Source organism: Delphinapterus leucas, chromosome 15 (assembly GCF_059928025.1).
Source record: "Delphinapterus leucas isolate spDelLeu-1000000601 "Yukka" chromosome 15, BTC_Dleu_Yukka2, whole genome shotgun sequence".
In the NCBI taxonomy this organism is placed as follows: Eukaryota; Metazoa; Chordata; class Mammalia; order Artiodactyla; family Monodontidae; genus Delphinapterus; species Delphinapterus leucas.
Genome location: NC_143143.1, coordinates 78,528,041 through 78,547,917, shown reverse-complemented (window position 1 = coordinate 78,547,917; position 19,877 = coordinate 78,528,041). Strand labels below are relative to the sequence as shown.

At 46.6% G+C, this 19,877-nt stretch overlaps 1 protein-coding gene across 4 annotated transcripts in view; it reads left to right on the top strand.

The window, feature by feature from the left end:
* ATP9A (ATPase phospholipid transporting 9A) overlaps positions 1-19,877 on the top strand; it is a 134,249-nt gene that overhangs the window by 61,163 nt on the left and 53,209 nt on the right. For all 4 annotated transcript variants that reach the window (XR_002647972.2, XM_022597704.2, XM_022597706.3 and 1 more), the window contains 5 exons: positions 3,258-3,334; positions 4,860-5,020; positions 7,381-7,523; positions 8,506-8,618; positions 19,217-19,429. Coding sequence is in view for 3 of the 4 variants with exons in the window: in XM_022597704.2 (XP_022453412.2) it covers positions 3,258-3,334; positions 4,860-5,020; positions 7,381-7,523; positions 8,506-8,618; positions 19,217-19,429 (707 nt within the window). In the remaining variant the exon portion in view is untranslated. The remainder of the gene's footprint in view (positions 1-3,257; positions 3,335-4,859; positions 5,021-7,380; positions 7,524-8,505; positions 8,619-19,216; positions 19,430-19,877) is intronic.

Here is a 19,877-nt window from a genome sequence, read left to right as displayed (position 1 = left end):
TGAAGAATTGAGTCTCAGAGAGGTTAAGCGACTTGCCTAAGGTCACACAGCCTTGGAGAGATCATCTCCTGGGAGGAGGAGAATGGAAGGCAAATTGGGATCTTGAAGATGGAAAAAAGATTTCAAACAGTTCATCAGAAATGTACTGTGAAGTTAAAATATGCATTTTTCCACTTGTCTGAATTCTTCTCTTTGTGTTTGGTGATGTGGGAAGGGAGAGAGAGTGGTGATTCCTGATCCAGTGGCACTGCTTGCCACGCCCTTCAGTGAACGTATGTTTTCGAATGAGTCTGAGGAGCTGGGCAGTTACCATTTCCTTAGCTGGCCTCAGTTTCCCCTGCTTCTCACCAAGTAGATGTCTGACCGCACTCTGCTTCTGATGTAAACTCGGCATTAAATGCAAGCCATTTCCTCCTGGGGCTCGACTCCAGGAGCAGCCATCAAGAGTAATCTTAATTATATGAGATTTCACTTCTCTGTTCCCTTTAGAATCTAACGCCTGTGCCTTGGTCACTCCGCTGTTATCAGTTGGAAATTTAAAGAATTAAAAAGCTTGCCAGGCAATGCTAAGGGTCCAGCTGCGTTGGCTGGCATCAGTCTGTAGAGGATGCAGTTGCCGTGGTAACCCCACACTGTGCTGCTGAGGAGTCACTGGGGCGAAGATAGGGAAGGGGATGGGGGAGGCCAGGGAGGTGCTGGCAGAGAAGGAGCCTGGATATTATGGATCCCAGTTCTTCTCAGACTCTCTGTGGAGGGGGACCAGTTTCTTGTCCCCCTGGCCCCACCCGTAATCTGTAGCAGATGGATCTGTGACCCTGCTGTGTGTGACCAGCATGCAGGTCACGCCGCGTGCGTCTGATAATGCCCAGCTGGTCTGTACCCTGTTCCTTGGGGCTTGTCCCGGGGTTGCAGGCTCGAACGTCAGAACGGCGTGTAGTTGCTGTAAATGTGTCGAACACTCTTTCTCTGGGGTTCATGGTTCGTCTTGTTGTGGATGGGGTCAGAGGAGTCACAGTGTAGATCTGACCCCAGCACCACCCTCTTCTGGAGGGTTCCGAAGGACTTGGGGAAATACCTGACCCCAGCAGCCTGGCCGGTGGGAGACCCCAGCCAGCAGTGGAGACGACTGCCATGGTGGGCAGGGGGCAGAGGGTAAGAGTGAGGATAAGAGTGGCGAGGGTGAGGGGCGACCGCAGCGGGCACGGCCTAGAAAGAGGGGTCGGAGGTCTGGGGGGTGGAGGGGCACGGGTTGGGAGGTCTTCAGGGGCTACGTGGGGACCGTGATGAGCGGAGAGCAGGGGCCCGGCTAAAGGGAGTGGCCGGGCTCAACGTCTGCTGGTGGCACAGTGAGGACCGAGCAGCCAGTGGCACCAGGTCTTCTGATTTTCCAGAAGAAGCCGGAAATCCCTATGCTTTATATGAAAGTTTCTGCATTGAAAAGTTGGCACCTAATTCAAAACCTTTAGAGCACTGAGCAGACCAAAGCAGTGCAGCTCTGTGCTGCTGGTGTGCTCCCTCGGGGTGGCTGAGGCCAGGGTTCGCATCTCCTGGAGACAGTTTTGCTTTTGGGCACAGGGGGTGTTGCAGGGAAGGGCATTTCCAGTAGCCTTTGAAGGCGTGGAGATTGCCCGGTGCCAAGTGGGGGACGCTGCCCTTGGGGGCCCCTGATATTAGGACCGTCTCAAACCCTGGATGTTGGGAATTGAGACCAACCCACGTCTGCCCCGGGATGAGTGCCACGGCCATGCGGCTGTCCCTACTCGGCCCAGGCTCAGCTCCCACCGTCCGACCATCTGCTGGGGGGATGGGCCTGCGCTCGCGGGAGCTGCCAGCTGCCCAGGAGTGGGCAGGCGCCCTCCCCGGCCCGCCATCTGCTGAGTGCCTCTCTGGAAGGGAATTGCACTGTGCAGAACGCTGTGTGCATCAAGTCGTGGGGGACCTCAGTGACTCCCGCCAGGAGACACAGCCCCAGCGCTTCGTCTGGGGTTGGGCTCTTTTACCAACTCTGTTTAAACCTCTTTGGTGTTCCAAGAGTGAGGGGCCAGCAGAGAGAAGGTTAGGGCTTTTCTTTATCCAGCAGAGAGACCAGATTGTTTGTATTCCTGGGGTCTTTCCTGAGCGCTTGGCAGGGCTGCCCCTTCTCATGTTTCAAGTCTCAGCTCAGATGTCCTCAACTCAGAGACAGCGTCCCTGGCCGCCCAGCACACGCCGGCAACCTCCCCGGTCCCCTCCTGTCTGTTCTGTGCTCGTTTCATCGTGGTACCCACCTCTCTCCGTGGTACCCACCTCTCTCCGTGGTTACCGGTGTCCTGCTTTCCTTCTTGACTGTCCGTCTTCCCTGCTGTGCGGAGTGTTTTCCTGGCACACGCTGGAAAGGGGAGACAAATGTAAATTTTTGATAGATATTGCCAATTTTCCTTCCTATTCCAATGGACACCTCAGCCAACAGCGTACATGACAGAGTCCATTCCCCCACCTCTTGGCTAACACGGAATGTTCTCAGTCTTTTGAATTTTTATTAGTAGGATGGGAGTAAAAGTGATTTATTTGGCATTTCTTTGGTGTTTCACTAGATGAAGCATCTTTTCTAATGTTAATTGGTCATTTGTGTTTCTTCTATAAATTATTTACAAGAATTGATATCTTTTATTTTTAATTATGCTGGGGGGATGGAAAAGAGGGGGTGGGGAAGTTCTCAGGAAAGAACTGTCATCTGGACAGACATCCCCCAAATGTTCTAGTTACACACCGAATCCGAAAGGAATCAGACTCCCTGGGAAGAACGTGCTCCGATAAGAGGGGTGCGTTCATAGGTTTCCATAATTGTTTATGAAGGTCTAGGCACCTCTGGAAGTCTCTACCACCTTTCCTGCTATCGGAGGCTGCCGGACCCCACAAGCCAGCGCTGACCAGTGGAACTTTTAGCAGTAGGGGGAATGTCCTGTGTCTTCACTGCCCTATATGGCCGCCACTGGCCTTATATGGCTGTTGAACCTGAAATGTGGCTAGTGAAAATGGGGGACTGTATTTTATTTCGTTTTAATTGTATTTAAATGTGAATGGCCACATGTGGCTAGGGGCTTTGCTACCCTCAGTGCGGACGTAGGTCTCGGTCGGCCCCGATGTAAACTTGGCAGCATCTCACAGTGTGTGGATACCGCTTTGAGAAAATCTCCTCCTCAAGCGGGTAGGACTCTTCTGTCTGTAAGCCTGCCTGTCTGTACTCACATTTCTTTGGGTCGTTTTTCTCACCTTAGGTACTATTGTGGGTGTTGTTCTTTACACGGGCAGAGAACTCCGGAGTGTCATGAATACCTCAAATCCTCGAAGTAAGGTGCGTACAGAGTCACAGGATGTGTTTCCTTGCCAGAACTTTCTCACCTGATGTAGTTTGATGGTTGGTGTTGGTGGGGTGAGAAGCTAGATTTAAAAACAGGAACCCCTGACAGTGTGACTTCATTTATACAGACTATCTTTTCACGTCCGTGTATGTGCATAGGTACGTGTGTATATATAGATACACACGCACAGTACATGAATATGTGTTCGTATGTACAGGCAGCCTTTGGAGAGGTGATGGTTCTATTCCAGACCACCATGTAAAGTGCGTATCACAACAAAGCAAGTTACACGAATTTGTCGGTTTCCCAGTACGTTTAAAAGTTATGTTTACACTATCCTGTAGTCTGTTAAGTGTGCAGTAAAAGCATTATGTCAAAAACACCAATGTACGTACCTTATTTAAAAATACTTTATTGCTAAAAAATACTAACTTATCCTCTGGTAACACAGGGTTGCCACACACCTTCAATTTGTAAAAAACCTCAGTGTCTGCTAAGCTCACGGCAGTTAAACAAGGACTGCTTGTAAATGAATACATAATGTTTTAAAAGCTTTTAAAATGAACTGACGAGTCCTTACTGTTTGCCACGTCTTGTGCGGCATCCTTCACTGCACCTCATTTAATCCTTACGCCAGCCTGTGAGCACAGGTGCTTCTGCAGCCTCATCTTATAGAGGAGAAATGGCCTGGAGAAGGACCACGCTCTGGCCAAGCTGTGTAGACCTGGCTTCAAACCCACGCTGAGCTGCTGTGGCAGGGCAAGCGGAGTCAGCTCTGCGGTCTGCCTGATGGCCCTGTTGCTGCTCCCTTCCCACCAGCACCCTCCCTCCCAGCTCCACCCCTCCCCCAGGTTCTTAGAGTCAGAATATTGCAGAGTGGTCTTCTTTGTCAGTACTGTGAACAGATGCCAGTCATTTCACCCTGCCATTACAACCCCCATGACGACCATCGTTATTACAACTGGAAATGTCCCCTATTTGATGTTTTAGCTGTATCCGGGGCCATGTTTCTGCGAAGTGATGGGTTTCATGTGCTGGTTCCATTTTTAAAGAATATACATTAAAACAAGCATGTAGTCATTAAAATACTCACGTTCATGAATGCAGCACCTAAAAATCAGGGGCCACCAGTGGCGTGCGCCCCGAATTTCCCGGCCACAGGGAATTAGTGCGTGGTGCGCTGCACAGAGCTGTAGGACTGAGTGATTCTACAGGCTGCTGTGTAGGACGGTAGAGGCCACGCAGTGCACAGCATCGCTGAAGGCAGCAGTAACCCACTTATGTGATTCCAAGGCTAAATCTAAATTCATTAAGAAAAAATCGAAATCGGATTCATTGAAGTCCCTTGGATGTCTGTTAGCCTGTGGAGCCCAGCGTTCTCACCCAAAGATGTGGGGATCCATGGAGCCCACGGTCTTGCCCGAGGTAGAGGTGTTCATGGGGGAAGGACCAGTTCTCTGGGCGGGCTGTGGGTTGCACCAGCTAATCACAAGCTTCGCTCTGTGCGCTGTCCCACAGATTGGCCTGTTTGACCTGGAAGTGAACTGTCTAACAAAGATCCTCTTTGGAGCTTTGGTGGTGGTGTCTCTGGTCATGGTCGCCCTCCAGCACTTCGCCGGACGTTGGTACCTACAAATCATCCGCTTCCTCCTTTTGTTTTCCAACATCATTCCCATCAGGTAAGCAGAGAACAGGCTTGTGTTTAAGCGCTGCGACATTTGCTTCTCTCTCTTCATTCAAAGGTCATGGTTTTGCGGTTTTGAGAAGGAGCCGGGCCCTTTTGTAGAGTGACGACCAAGGACAGGCAGGGTCAGGAGTGTAGGCGGCGCTCTGGCCGGAGCACTGGATGGGCACGTTCCTCCCTGAACCATCCTTTCTGGAATTACTCTCTGCTCAAAAGATCTGGCCTTGCCCAGTCTCAGTGTACACTGGACATGCCATTTAGATTTCATCTTATTTACCAGCCCCAGGAGGTTGGTGGTGACTGGTGGGAGTGCTGTGTTGGGAAGGATTCTGAGCCTGAGTCAGGACTCACGGTGCTTGATTAGCAGTGGAAGCTTGGTGGCACATGCCAGACAATTGTTCGCCTACCTCATTTGAAGGCTGAATAAATGGTTAAAAATATATATATATATACACACACATATATATATATAAAATAAAGTAATAGATGGTCATAGTAAAAAAAAAAATTCACAGTAGCCAAAGAATAAAATAAAAATCATCTCTAATCTCACAACTAAGTGATAATTGCTGTTAATGTTTTGGGATATATGTTTTCTAGACGGCTTTCTATTTTAGAAAAAGGAGAATTTGCTCTACATAAAAATCCACTCCCACCCTCCGCTTTTTTTTCTAACAAAAGGATGTGTTGCAGATAACTTTTCACATCAAATATACTTGCACACCGTCATTTATTAGAACTGCTGTAGTATGTATTCTATGCCTGATAATTTATTTAGACCCGTATTGTTGGATGCTTGTTTCTACTTTTTCCCCATAATAAATGATCAGTAAATAATTATAAAACAAGCCATATCTTTTTCCCTCAGACGTCTAGTGCTTATAATCTCTCTCTTACACTTGATCTATTGCCCTGTATTTTGTCTTGCTCTTTTGTGTATTTATATCATCCCAGCTAGACTTCGTCTTTTTCCGAAGGCAGAGTTTGTGGTTTTGGTACAACAACGTGACTAGAAGAAGGAGATTGAACCCCAGGCTCTGGATGATGGTTTCAAAGAATAAATACGTCTAATTTACTGCTAACAAAAGAGTGTTTGTGCTGTAATGTTGTGTATAATTGTAGTCTTTAAAGTTCTGTCTACAACATGACTGAAAATCGGTGCATTGAATCTGCATATGGGCCAGGGCTAGCCAGTGAGATAGTTAGCAACTTAATCAGTTTATAGGATTATGAATGAATTTGAAGATTTCTTTTTATTGTTTGCAATGAAATATTTAAAAATGAGTATAACTCAGGGACTTCCCTGGTGGCACAGTGGTTAAGAATCCGCCTGCCAATGCAGGGGACACAGGTTCGAGCCCTAGTCCGGGAAGATTCCACATGCCATGGAGCAACTAAGCCTGTGCGCTGCAACTACTGAGCCTGCGCTGTAGAGCCCGCGTGCCACAACTACTGAAGCCCGCGTGCCTAGAGCCCGTGCTCTGCAACAAGAGAAGCCACCACAATGAGAAGCGAGCGCGCCACAACTAAGAATAGCCCCTGTTCACCACGACTAGAGAAAGCCTGTGTGCAGCAACGAAGACCCAACACAGCCAAAAATAAATAAGTAAATAAATAAAAAAAAATGAGTATAGGACATAAAAAGGAATATTATTCAGCCTTAAAAAGGAAGGAAAAAAAAAGGAAGGGAATTCTGACACATGCTGCAACATGGATGAACCCTGAAAACATTATGCTAAGTGAAATAAGCCAGACACAAAAGAACAGATCATGTGTGACTCCACAGTACGAGACCCCCAGAGCAGTCAAATTCGTAGAGACAGAGAGTAGAATGGTGCTTGCTGGGGGCTGGAGAAGGGGAAATGGGGAACTGCTGTTTAATGGGTATAAAATTTCAGTGTAGGAAGATGAAAAAGTCCTGGAGATGGATGGTGATTACGGGCCCATAACAATGTGAATGTACTTGATATCATTGAACTGTACACTTAAGATGCTTTAAATGGTAAATTTTATGTTATGTATATTTTACCACAATGTAAAAAATGAATAAGCTATCAAAAATACATTAGCTCAGAGGACTACTGTTTTTTCTTTTTTTAAATAAGGCTAAAACAACTACCTTTTCGATATTTTAAAAGTATCTTCAATTTTTATATTTTATTTTGGTCCGTAACAGAATCGCTTCATGGAAATTTGATAGTGGTGTTGAATCTGTGGATTCAGCCCCAGCAGTGTGCTTCTACAGGGGGTGATTCCAGATGTTATGGCACGAACGATGTGCATTTAGAGTCCTTGTTGAGATACAGGCAGTCTTACGTTTATCCCGTTAACCTGTGTGCTCTGGTTTTCTGACAGCCTGCGTGTGAACCTGGACATGGGCAAGATCGTGTACAGCTGGGTGATTCGCAGGGATTCGAAAATCCCCGGGACCGTGGTTCGCTCCAGCACGATTCCCGAGCAGCTGGGGAGGATTTCCTACCTACTCACAGATAAGACCGGTGAGTTTCCTGCGGCCCTCGCAGGATTCGAGGTCGAAGAAGGTGCTTGGAGTCTCTTTCTGGAGGTGTTGGAGACGCGCGCTGCTGCCCTTTGATTTTCTTCATCTTTTGATGGTGACAGACTGTTCGGTGATGATGATGGTGATAGCAGCACAGCCTTACTTCCTGCTGATTATGTACAAAAGCACCATTCTGGGTATTTATAGTCACTTACTTAATCCTCCCCCGGTGTTGTGAGTTCGGGGATATTAAGTGACTTGGTGGTTAAGTGACTTGTCAGGAGCACATAGTGGCAGAAGCAGGCTTTGAACTCAGACCGTCTGGCTTCAAGTCCTGACCTTGAAACCACACCTCGAAATACTGCTCCACAGTTTAACATCTGTCAAGTTACGAGGTTGTCGTAGTGGTTGAGAGCAAGTGCCGAGTGGGGAGACCTGGGTTTTAGCTTCCTCTCTACCATTCAGTGAGCATGGGATAAAAGGGAATTTATTGCAAAGATTCGGGAAATCAGAGCAAAACTAGGTTTCAGGAAGAAGAAGAACCAGGAAAGTTCTGGCTGTGTCCGCATCAGGACCCCTGGGATGGTCTCCTGACTTGACTCATCCTCTGTTGATATGTCCGTCTGCTCAAGGTTTAGATTCCTTCAAGATAGAATCTGATTGGCCTCATGTATGTCACGTGCTGCCCTCTTGGCCAATGGAATGGGTCAGGCACCCTGATTGACGCTCCCACTGGACCATCCCAGGGAATGAGGGTGATAACTCCCCCTGGAAGCCTGGGGTTCTATTTTCAGAAGAAATTCTGGGATTCCAGGCTGACAAAATATCACAGGCGCCTCATCCAGCAGGAGCAGTGCTGAAACCAGCCTGTGACATACGGTAAACTCTCAAAAGAAAAAAAAAAAGCCAAATAGCTATCATTACTGTTAATAATAATAAGAGCTCCAGGATGTAGGCAGTTACTGATTTGTCTTGTGTTTCAGGAACTCTCACCCAGAATGAGATGGTTTTCAAACGGCTCCATCTAGGCACCGTGGCCTATGGCCTCGACTCAATGGATGAAGTACAAAGCCACATTTTTAGTATTTACACCCAGGTAAAGTCTTCTGTTTTGATACCCAAACAATTTTTATGTTTATTAACACCTATATTGAGAAGAATTCATACCATATGATTCACTCATTAGAAGTGTACAGTTCGCTGTTCTTTTGTATACTCAGAGTTGTGTGGTCATCACCACAGTCAATTTCATCTTCATCGCCCCAAAGGAAGCCCTGTACCCATGGACAGTCAGTCACTCCTCACTTCCCCCAGCCCCACCTTTCCTCCCAAACCCCTGGCAACCACTAATCCTTCACGTTTTGAATAGACCTGCATTTGAGGTTTTTGCCCCATCTTCCTCATCCCCAGGGTTAATCTACTGAAATACTAATGGACACTGGGGAAAACATAAGAAAAAATTATTTGCTGGTAACTGGTGCCAGAAAGAACTTTGAGAACCTAATGGTTGGTCTTCCTTCAGGTTTACAAACGTGCTTACTTTTTCCTTTTCCCCCGTTATGAGCCAAAACAGCATAATTAATGGGCTGCTTGTGACATAATCACGGTATAACCGATCAGCTTTAGTTCCTCATCTCTTTCCAACTCAGCAGTCTCATGGAAGAAATTATCAGAGATGATGGTCAACTTATCTGTTCCTGATTTTCCCCCCACTAACAAGGTTTTTCAAAACCAGTCATTTCTTTTTTAGAGGAAGGTATTACTCGTAGGTGTCCTAAGAGTCCTAAAAGATTAGACCAGCGGGTCCCCCACCTTGGCTGCTCATCAGAATTACTGGTGATGTTTTAAAAACAGAGTAAAAACAAAACAAAAGACATTAACTTGGGTCTGGTATCCTAGAGATTCTAACTCATTAAGAGGACAGGAGAGTCTGGGCTCCTGTGTTTTAAAAGAAAGATGACAAACAAATCCCTTGGTAATTCTGAGACACACCCAGGGCTAAGATGGACTGCATTAGACCAGCTACGTGTCATGACACTTGTTTGGGGGCAATAGAATAAAAAGGCCATGTTTTGCTTAAATTTGTCCAAATAGATAATGATTCCATAGTCAGAAGGCCAATTAAAAATGTATTTTTGTGTAAGAGTTAGAGGTGGACTCTCTAAATGCTTTGTGATACAATTATAGTCAACATTTAATTTTCTGGAATGTTCGCTAGCCTGCACACCTGGATTTCTGGGGTATCTCCTGAAAATGGCAGGGCAGGGGATAGTGTGGAAGTGGGGGTGGATTTTAAGTGGAGAACAATTTGTTTGATCCATGTCACGTCATCACCTGCTACCAGCCACGAAGCCCTTGTCATTCATTCTTCTAGGCTCCCTGTGTGGGCATCGTGGCTTGTCCCCAAATGGTCCATTGTCCTTCTTCAGAGGTGGACTTTAAGACTATTAAAAAATCACTAGGACTTGGTTGAACTGAGAGGAAAAGCCACAGTCAGCCCCTGGTTCCTTTCTCTCTCTCTGACCCGTCTTCCTCTGTGAGGTGACGTGGTGTCTGTGCTGGGCTCTGTGTGTCACTCTCTAGGGGGTTCCGCTCTTATCCAGCTTCGGTCACCTTATTGAAGCTGATGGCTCCCATGTCTGTGTCGGCCCGACCGGGAGCTTTACCCTGGAATACACCTGCATACTTGGCATCACCGCTTGTGGGTCATGAGGACGGTGCACCCACCATCCCGACATTTTTCCTGCATTCCGTACACTTGCTTCTCTAAGCTGTTCTTGTTTTAGTAAGCACCGCTCCTGTTAGCTCCGTCCAGGGATTTGGGAAGTGCCCCTGCTTCCTGCCCCGTGACCGCCTGCCTTCAGTCGTGGCCCTGCTCCCGCCAGATCACCTGTTTGGCCTTTCGTCTTCATCCCCTCTTGCTCACTAGGCAGGAACTACACTCTCCCTTGCCTGCCTGTCTGCATGACCCCCCTGCAGGCTTTCCCTGTTTCCCTCCTGGGAGCACAGGATCGCCCTCGTACTGGCAGCCCCGTCGCAGGGTTTGAGGCTTCCACGTGGTCCAGCGAGGCCTGCATCCCCTGCTGCCACCTCTCCCGCTGTTCACTCTCTCCTCCCGCTCACCCCGTTACGCCACTGCCTGCAGCATCCAGGGCAAGGTGAGCAGCCTCGTTTCTGTGTCTTGGAATATTCTTCCCTCTGAACCATCGGTCCCAATGCCTCCCGGGCCCCTCTTGAGGGGCCAGTGTGTGGATCGTTATGCTTCTCAGCACCTGGCCGAATCCCGCCTGCCTCTCAGCCCTGTCTCAGCGGTGTTGGCTGCCGACAGTCACGTTACACAGCTTCTTAGACCTTGGGGTGCACCCTGGCAGGAGGCACACCCCTGCCCATGCTGGTGGTTTTTGTTTTTTTTTTTTTTTTCGGTACGTGGGCCTCTCACTGTTGTGGCCTCTCCCGTTGCGGAGCACAGGCTCCGGACGCGCAGGCTCAGCGGCCATGGCTCACGGGCCCAGCCGCTCCGCGGCATGTGAGATCTTCCCAGACCGGGGCACGAACCCATGTCCCCTGCATCGGCAGGTGGACTCTCAACCACTGAGCCACCAGGGAAGCCCACTGCTGGTGGTATTTTTAAGAGCTTGTGGTATTGACAGAAGCCGTCCTTTCTCAGGATATTTGTGTAGTTCAGCTTTTGTAGCCCATTTTTGGTTTAGCACAGATAACACTGTGTAAAGTCTTAAAAGTTCTTACTGTGAACTCCCTTCTTTTTTTTTTTTTTTTTTTTTTCGTTTTTATTTATTTAATTTTTGGCTGCATTGGGTCTTTGTTGCTGCACACGGGCTTTCTCTAGTTGTGGCAAGCCGGGGCTACTCTTCGTTGTGGTGCGTGGGTTTCTCATTGTGGTGCCTTTTCTTGCTGCAGAGCACTGGCTCTAGGCTTGCGGGCTTCGGTAGTTGTGGCATGTGGGCTCGGTAGTTGTGGCTCGTGGGGCCTAGAATGCAGGCTCAGTAGTTGTGGCGCATTGGCTTAGTTGCTCTGCGGCATGTGGGATCTTCCCTGACCAGGGATCGAACCTGTGTCCCCTGTATTGGCAGGCAGATTCTTAACCACTGTGCCACTAGGGAAGTCCTTACCATGGACTCTTAACTCATCACCCTTCCTCAGCGGAAGCTCGTAAATTGATTTGCCCATCCCGGCCTTGGGTTTAAGGCAGCTGAGTGTGATGGGGAAAGACCGAGGCTGGTGTGCACACTCCACCCCCTGAGGCCACGTGCATCCTTCTCTCGGGATATCGAAAAGCCCTGCGGTAAACACATGACTACTTTTGTGATGACAAGTACGAAGGTCTCCTGTGGTTTTTAAACAGCTTTATTGAGGTATAACATACATACCATAAAATTCAGCCACGTTAACTGTAGTAGTCAATGATTTTTTTAGGTAAATTTACAAAGTTGTGGAACCATCCCCACAATCCAGTGTCAGACCACCACCCCAGATGATTCTCCCGAGCCCACTGCAGCCATTCATCTGACTTTTAGAGCTTAATAATAGGATGTTATAACAGTGTCTCCTAAGGTAGAGTATTTGGAACTCCTGGCTCAGATCGCTAGGGACAGAGTCAGAATCTCTAGGAGTGGTGCGTGGACCTACAGTTTTAACAAGTGAACCAGGTGATTCCAAAGTAAAACAGAGTTTGAGAATAGCTACTGCACATCTGAGGTTTGTCCTTATTTTTCAGAATGTCAGTGTCTAAATTTGTGGACTCCAAAACAGAGCTTGCCAGGAGACCCATTGAGGTGCAGGAGGAAAAGATTAGAATGTCTATTCACATTTCATTTTCATCTTCAAAATTACAGCAAAATTTAAACTTTACTAATAGCTTTAAGATTGACCCTGGGACCCCCACTCCATATATCAGATGAACTTTTATCAGGCACAGTCCTTGAGGCGTCCTGTGAAAGGAGTTGGAATTCTACGATTGTTTATTTTCAGAACATTGAAATTCAGGTTGTCTTTTATGAGTGTCCAGGTGACTGGTTTTAGGGATGTTATTTAACTAAAGTAATCTCGTAAAGAGGAAAGAGGGCAGGTGGCTTTACAGGGTTCCTGCAGGGAAACTCCAGACGATCAATACAAGCCCAAGTAAACCACAAGGAAATGGCCAACACATTATGAGATAAACCCATGACAGGCTAAGGAGATGTGATGCTTTTTCCTCTGCCTTATTTATTTACTTATTGGCATCTTTAAAAAACTGAGAGAGAGGGCTTCCCTGCTGGCGCAGTGGTTGGGGTCCGCCTGCCGATGCAGGGGACACGGGTTCGTGCCCCGGTCTGGGAAGATCCCACATGCCGTGGAGCGGCTGGGCCTGTGAGCCATGGCCGCTGAGCCTGCACGTCCGGAGCCTGTGCTCCGCAACGGTAGAGGCCACAGCAGTGAGAGGCCCGCGTACCACAAAAAAAAAAAAAAAACTGAGAGAATTCACAAACCATAACATTTACCCATTAAGTGTACAGGTCAGCGTTTTTTAGTATATTCTCAACATTGTGCAATCGTCACTGCTATCTCATTTCAGAATGTTTTCACCAACCCAAAGAGGGACCCCCGATCTCTTAAGACTCCCACCCCTACCCCAGCCCCTGGCAACCATTCGTCTACTATTTGTGTCTGTGGTTTGCCTGTTCTGGACATTTCAGTTGAAGGGAATCAATCAATACCTTTTACACCTGGCTTATTTCACTTGGCATGGCATCCCCAAGGTTGCAGCACGTGTCAGCGCTTCATGCCCCTTATGACAGATATGACAGTTTGAATCTATAATTTTAAATAATTTACATAATTATAATTTAAAATTTATAATTCTCAGTGCCCCTTACCCTGAGTATATGTTATTTTGAGGTATTAGCTAATTCTGTGAAATATGCTGTTTTCATTTTTATCGTATCATTTTAGAATTTTTTTGTTGTTTCATAATGCACAATACAATATTTATACAATTTAAATATACATGTGTGGAAGGTACTTAAATTTTTTCTCAACATCTTCAAAGTATTTTGAGACGAATATTCTTTATTACCTGGAATATGTAGTCATCTATTTTATTTTGCTCCCCTCAGCAAGTGGAAATATCTTTAACTTTTATTAATATATGTATCTGAAAAAAAATGGATGAGTGTGGGAAGTGGGGGCCTCGTGGTGTCCTGTATCAGAGAAGCCCAAGACCAAGAGCGCTCTTCTAGGCTGTTTTGTACATGTAAATTCTTATTTTTCAAAAAAACACAGTTCACATTATTTCACGTATTTTGGTCTGTGAACTGTGATTTTTCACTTAACGTTTTGTCTCTGATATTGTTTTAGTATTTGTTAGAGTTGGAATTTACTGAGCATTTTTTTCCTTTTCTTTTTAATGAGTATGTTGGTGAATGTGTGAGTTTGTGGTTTACTTTCCTGCACAAGATATATACACACAGGATGCATTCGGTTGTCAGTGCTTGCTGTGTCCCAGATAGTGTCCCTCTTGCTTTCTGCATCCATAGGAAACAGAGAAGGTTATGTTTTCTCGAGGAAGAATTTTTTGTCTGTTGTGTTTTTCTCTGGGACACAGAGCTTACTTTGTTTTTTACTGATTTAAAAAATTCCTAATACTTTCTTAGGATACATTTTTTTTTCCTGCAGAAAAAATAAACAACATGGATAAGTACAAATAAAAAACACTGAAATCACCTGTATTCATATCACTCAGTGATAGCCAGTGTTAACACCTGGGTGTATAAAATGCCAAGCTATTTCTCTGCCTTTGTGTCTGTGGAGATGTGTACTTTGTTTCTCTCTCTCTCTGTTCCTTTTTTTCTTTTCAACAAGAAGGCATCATATTTTTGTAATTCTTTTGAACTAGAGTTGAGCATCAAAACTGTAAAGTTTAAAAATATGTATATATGCCTGGGCCCTACTCTATTCTTTAAGTGTCAGGGGCCCAAGCATATATATATATACTTCTTAAAATCTTTACTGGTTATTCAGAGAGGCATTTCTGGTTAAGAACCACTGTTGGAATAACACTGTCCAGCTTCTTTCTTTTCACATATGTCATGATTATGATCCTTTTTAGTGGTTTTATAATAGGGCCAGGACTAGGTAGGGTTAAGGAGAGTGAGGCCTGCACCCAGGGAGCAAAACTTATCGAGATGGCAAGAAAACGCCGTCATCAAGACAAATCATACTGTAATGCAGTACTTAAAAAACTCAAAATTCATGCGAAAAATCCAAATCTTAAATTGACAGTATCCAATTCAGCATTCGCCCAGTCTGGCTTCACCACCCTAACCCCGGTTTTCCGGTGGCAGTGGCTTCAAGTCCGGTTCTCAGCCTTGGCATATTGACATCCGGGCTGGATAATTTTTTGCTGTGGGGACCACCCTGTGCACTGTAGGGTGTTCAGCAGCACCCTTGCCCTCTACCATCTCGATGCCTGTAGCACACTCCCCCGGCACCTGCTTTGTCACACCCTCAGTTATCTCCAGATGCTGCCCAGTGGGGGGCAAAGTCTCCCAAGTTGAGAACCCCTGTGTAATACGTGGTTCAGTTTCAACGAATTGAAATTTGTTGCCTCTGTCGTGCGGAAAGATGCGTGCTGTTAAGCGGTAAACGTTGTGTTTATGCAGTCACTTAGCGTGTAAGACAGCTGATTCACTTGGAAGTGGTGTCTCTGTGGAGGTGGGCCTTTGAGGTTAATGAGTTACCAGCTCTGAGCTCAATTTGGGGAGTGAAGGGGGCCTATTGAAACAGGAATTCCTTCTCTTCAATAGTGTATTTTTACCAGTTGCAACCCATCCATCGTATCTGGTAACACGATGAGTGTTCGTAAGGGGTGATGTTTTCATTGCATTTGGAAAGAAAATGGATATTCACGGTGACTCGGCATTTAATTTCTGTATTACTGTTTCCTGAAATACAGGCTGGAGTTCTCATTGGGAAATGTCCCTGCCATGGATTATTAATGAGAAATGGAGGCCTGTTTTTTTTCACTGAATCTCCATATCTCATTTGTTGGCTGGGCTGCCCTAGGATGACCAAAACATCACAAGGTGTGAGATATCCACCGAAGGGCCCAAGTCAGAGGCCTTTGTGTACGGAGATCTTGATTCTTCACCCAACTTCTGACCTCACGTGGGGCTATTTTGCCCTCCCTCCTTAAGAGGGCCAGTGGTTCCCCCCCAGGGAAAAAAGAGTTGTAACCTGTCTCTGTGGATACCACATCTGTTTTTATTTTCCCCTGGTATTTTTTAAGTAAGAAGAAATGTGTGTAGGTTAAAGGGCCTATGGGGAGGAGGCTAGAGATAAACACTGTACAATGTGAAACTCTTCCATATGGGGAATGTGAGGATGTTTGAGGACTGGGCCTCAATAGGAACACTAGCTGAGCTCCTTGTAATTACCAGTGCCTTCATGATATATGTGGATTGCCATGGGGTGTGGACAAGCCTTTTGTTTGCAAATTAAAAGAGAATTTCAGAATCAACGGTTCTGACCCCTCTTCCCTGAAACAGTAGGAAAGTGGGATAAGTATCAGTTTAAGAGAGAGAGAAATGAACGTGGAGATAGTAAACCAGTCTGCCTGTGGTGTTGGTCCAGTTCAGTCACCATCATTTTCTAGTTTGTTGTCAAATGGTTCCTTGATCTGAGAGTGAGGTCTTTGCAAAACTCTGGGCTGTTTCTCTTTTTTGCCTTGCCCTAGTGTGGTTTCACCTGGAATGCAAAACCCCAAAGCTCTGTGTTATCCCACATTTGAGATATGAGTGGAAATACTTGACTTCTGTAGACAGAATCAGATTGCTTATAAAATCCGAAGGTTTGTGGAAGATGCCCTGAACTCAGCCTTTCATTCAAATCCACTGTTACTAAAACTTGCCAGCCAGAGCAATTACTTTGTCAAAGGTCTTGTTATTGCTCCTAATGTTAAGTAATAATTTGGTCCAGGTGCTGGGGAATGTGGGCAAAAAAAATGAAGACATGCGTCCATGACTAGAACATAAATTATAGAGTTTAGAAAAAATGTTCTTGATTTAGTCTCTCCCGGAGAGGGAACCTTTCTGTAAATCTTCAGTCCTCGTTATAATTTTAAAGTTAAATTCTTTATGATTAAAAGCACTTGGCAAATAATGATTCATTTAAACTGTAGTTCTGATATATTACTCTAATTATTGTTACCATGCCGTGCCCTTTGGCCTGGAAGTGAAACTCGTGTCCTCTTGACACCAGAGGTTAACAGAGCAGGAAGCCAGGGCAATGTGTGTGCCTCCATGACCAGAATAATTTAGTAATTGTCTAATTACCTGAGGAGTATAATGCCACTGCTAAAAATAGTATTAAAAAATTAAATGAAAGTCGTTTTCTTGTTTCTCATAACCCATCTGTTCTCTATTTTGGGCAACCATGTGTTCATGGGTATGAAACGTGATTCATTCTAAAAGATCGGATGGCTTCTGGTCTGTTGGATAAAATATGTTTTTAATGGAACACAGCATTCAGTAACTTCACAAACATCTCCAGCTTCCGAGACTCAGTTGTAGAGGCAGGAAGACTATTGTAGGTCTTTTGTCCTAAACTGTGACTTAAAATCTGGAACTGATGTTGGTCAATTTTGATATTTATTTCTTCTTAGAAATGGAAAAAAAGTTCATGACAAATGAGGACTTCTAACCAGTATCTTAGGAATATTGAGTTGTTTGTTTGTTCAACAAATATCTCTTGCTAGTTACTACGGCCCTTGGTACTAGAATTCAATAGACAAGCTCTCTGTTCTCATGGTCTAACGGGAGAATTATCAGGTAAAGGATTCAGTTTTAGCCAGTGGAGACAATAACACACATGGTAATGTAGAAGCATGGCTCCCAGTGGGGTGGGCACACGGGGCAGCATGGATTAGGGGGCTCAGGGGAGGTGACTTTGAGGAGGAAACATTGAATGGAGACCTGAATGATGAGGTGGAGTGAGCTAGTTCTGCAGGGATGTGGGAAACAGTGTTCTAGGAAGTGGGTCCTGTAAGTGCAAAGGCCCTGAGGCAGGAAGGAGGTTGGACAGAGAGGCTAATCAGGTGGGTCATGGGAGGGCACCTGAGTGTTTTTTATTGAACACTAACTCATAGACTGTTGACAAGTGGTCTCTTTCTAGTGGTCTTAATTTTTTATTGTATTTTAAGGCAGTGACCCTTTATTCAAAGCTAGGCCTTCATGGTAGCCGGTGTGTAACACAGATGGGTATGGGGTTGCTTGTCCTCCACGTTTGATGGTGCTGAGTGGGTTTCTCGGGATTTCTCTACTCAGCACGTGGGGTGAAAACCACCCCCTAGCCCACTCCTCTCATTTGCGGGAAAAGGGCACATGGCACTTGCTCAAGGTCACACAGCTGTTCACACCCACCCGAGAATCAGGCTCAGATTTCTCAGCCTTCAGTACTCTTTTTACCATGTTGCTCAAAACCTTTTCCCCAACTTAACCCATTAGGAGGCCAAGCTGTGTTTTGAAAGGTATGAATGAAGGAACGGATGAGGGTTGTGTAAGCAACAGAACTGCTTCTTAGACAAGAGTTAGGGTCCATGGCCAGTGTGGAAGGCAAAGCTTGAGTACATTTAAGTTTACTCTTGAAAATCTACCCCCAGTGGACTTCTAGGTACCATTTTGCAGTGTGTCCAGCCAGCCAGGCTTCTTTCTGGTTGTTACTGATATGCTCCCTGGACCTGCCCTTGGTTGCTTGTTACCCCCTAGAGCCCCCGTCCATACTGTTGAATTCATTTTTTAAAAAAATTTATTTATTTTTGGCTGTGTTCGGTCTTCGTTGCTGCGCGTGGGCTTTTCTCTCTGGTTGCGGCGGGCGGGGGCTACTCTTCGTTGTGGTGCGTGAGCTTCTCCTTGCGGTGGCTTCTCTTGTTGTGGAGCACGGGCTCTAGGCACGTGGGCTTTAGTAGTTGTGGCACATGGGCTTGGTTGCTCCGCGGCATGTGGGATCTTCCTGGACCTGAGATCGAACCCGTGTCCCCTGCATTGGCAGGCGGATTCTTAACCACTGCGCCACCAGGGAAGTCCCCTGTCTTCAATTTTAAACTGAGAGGAATGTCCATTTAAAACAGCAGTTCTAAACTGGGCATGATTTTGGTCTCCATGGGCAATTGGCAACATCTGAAGACAGTTTTGTTCTCCTGTTGCAACTGGGGGTTGCGTCTGGCATCTAGTAGATGGAGGCCAGAGAAGCTGCTAGCCATCCCACTATGCACAGGACTCTCCCCCTGCCGCCAGCCCCAACGGAGAATTATCTCCCTCAAATGTCAGCAGTGCCGAGGTCCGGACGCCCTGGTCTGAAGCAGCAGCATCACTTGAAGTGTAATGGGGCCCCCACTCGGTCAGAGGCCCCCAGCACCACCCAAGGAAGGCACGTTCCCAAGTTCTCAGGTAGCATCACCCACATTCACTAAGCTGTCATTTTTTTCCTCTATTTATTTTGCATTTTTGTTTTTGGCTGAACGCCCATGACCGGATCCCTGACTTGCACGCCCTCATGGCAGTGTTACTGGAGACACCCCCAGAGTGACGTGTGTTAGGGCAGCTGAAAGAGAAGCAGCGACTCCGCAGGGTCGTTCTTCTTCCCTCTCGAGGTCCTTCCGTGTCTCTGGTCATCTTCCTCGTTGGTTTCCTCTTCTCCTAGCAATCCCAGGACCCGCCCGCTCAGAAGGGCCCCGCGCTCACCACCAAGGTGCGGCGGACCATGGGCACCCGCGTGCACGAAGCCGTCAAGGCCATCGCTCTGTGCCACAACGTCACCCCCGTGTACGAGTCCAGCGGTGTAACCGACCAGGCCGAGGCGGAGAAGCAGTACGAGGACTCCTGCCGCGTGTACCAGGCGTCCAGCCCGGACGAGGTAAGCCCCGGCATGCGGGATGCCCTGCCCATTTCCCACCTGCTCCAGGTGGGGCCGCCTGTCAGGGCAGCAGGATCCGGGACGATGCTGGGCCGCTAGGGAAACAGGCTGGCAAATGCCTGCAGCCCTTGATCTTCCTCTAGAAGGAGTAGCCTTGGACTTGAGATACATCCTGAGTTAGGAAGCAGCGAGAGATCTTGTTTGTGGTTCAGACGGGCAGCGCATAAGGGGCACAGGTCCCATGAAACCACTTTCCTTTTTTAAAAAACAGCTTAATTAGGATATAATACACATACCATACAATCGCCCGTGTGACAGATACATACAGGTCAGTGGTTTTTTTAAATAGTATATTCACGGAGTTATGCAACCATTACCACAGTCGATTTTAGAATCGATTTTTGTGACACTTTTGTCAACCCAAAAGGAAGCACTCCGTGCCTGTATT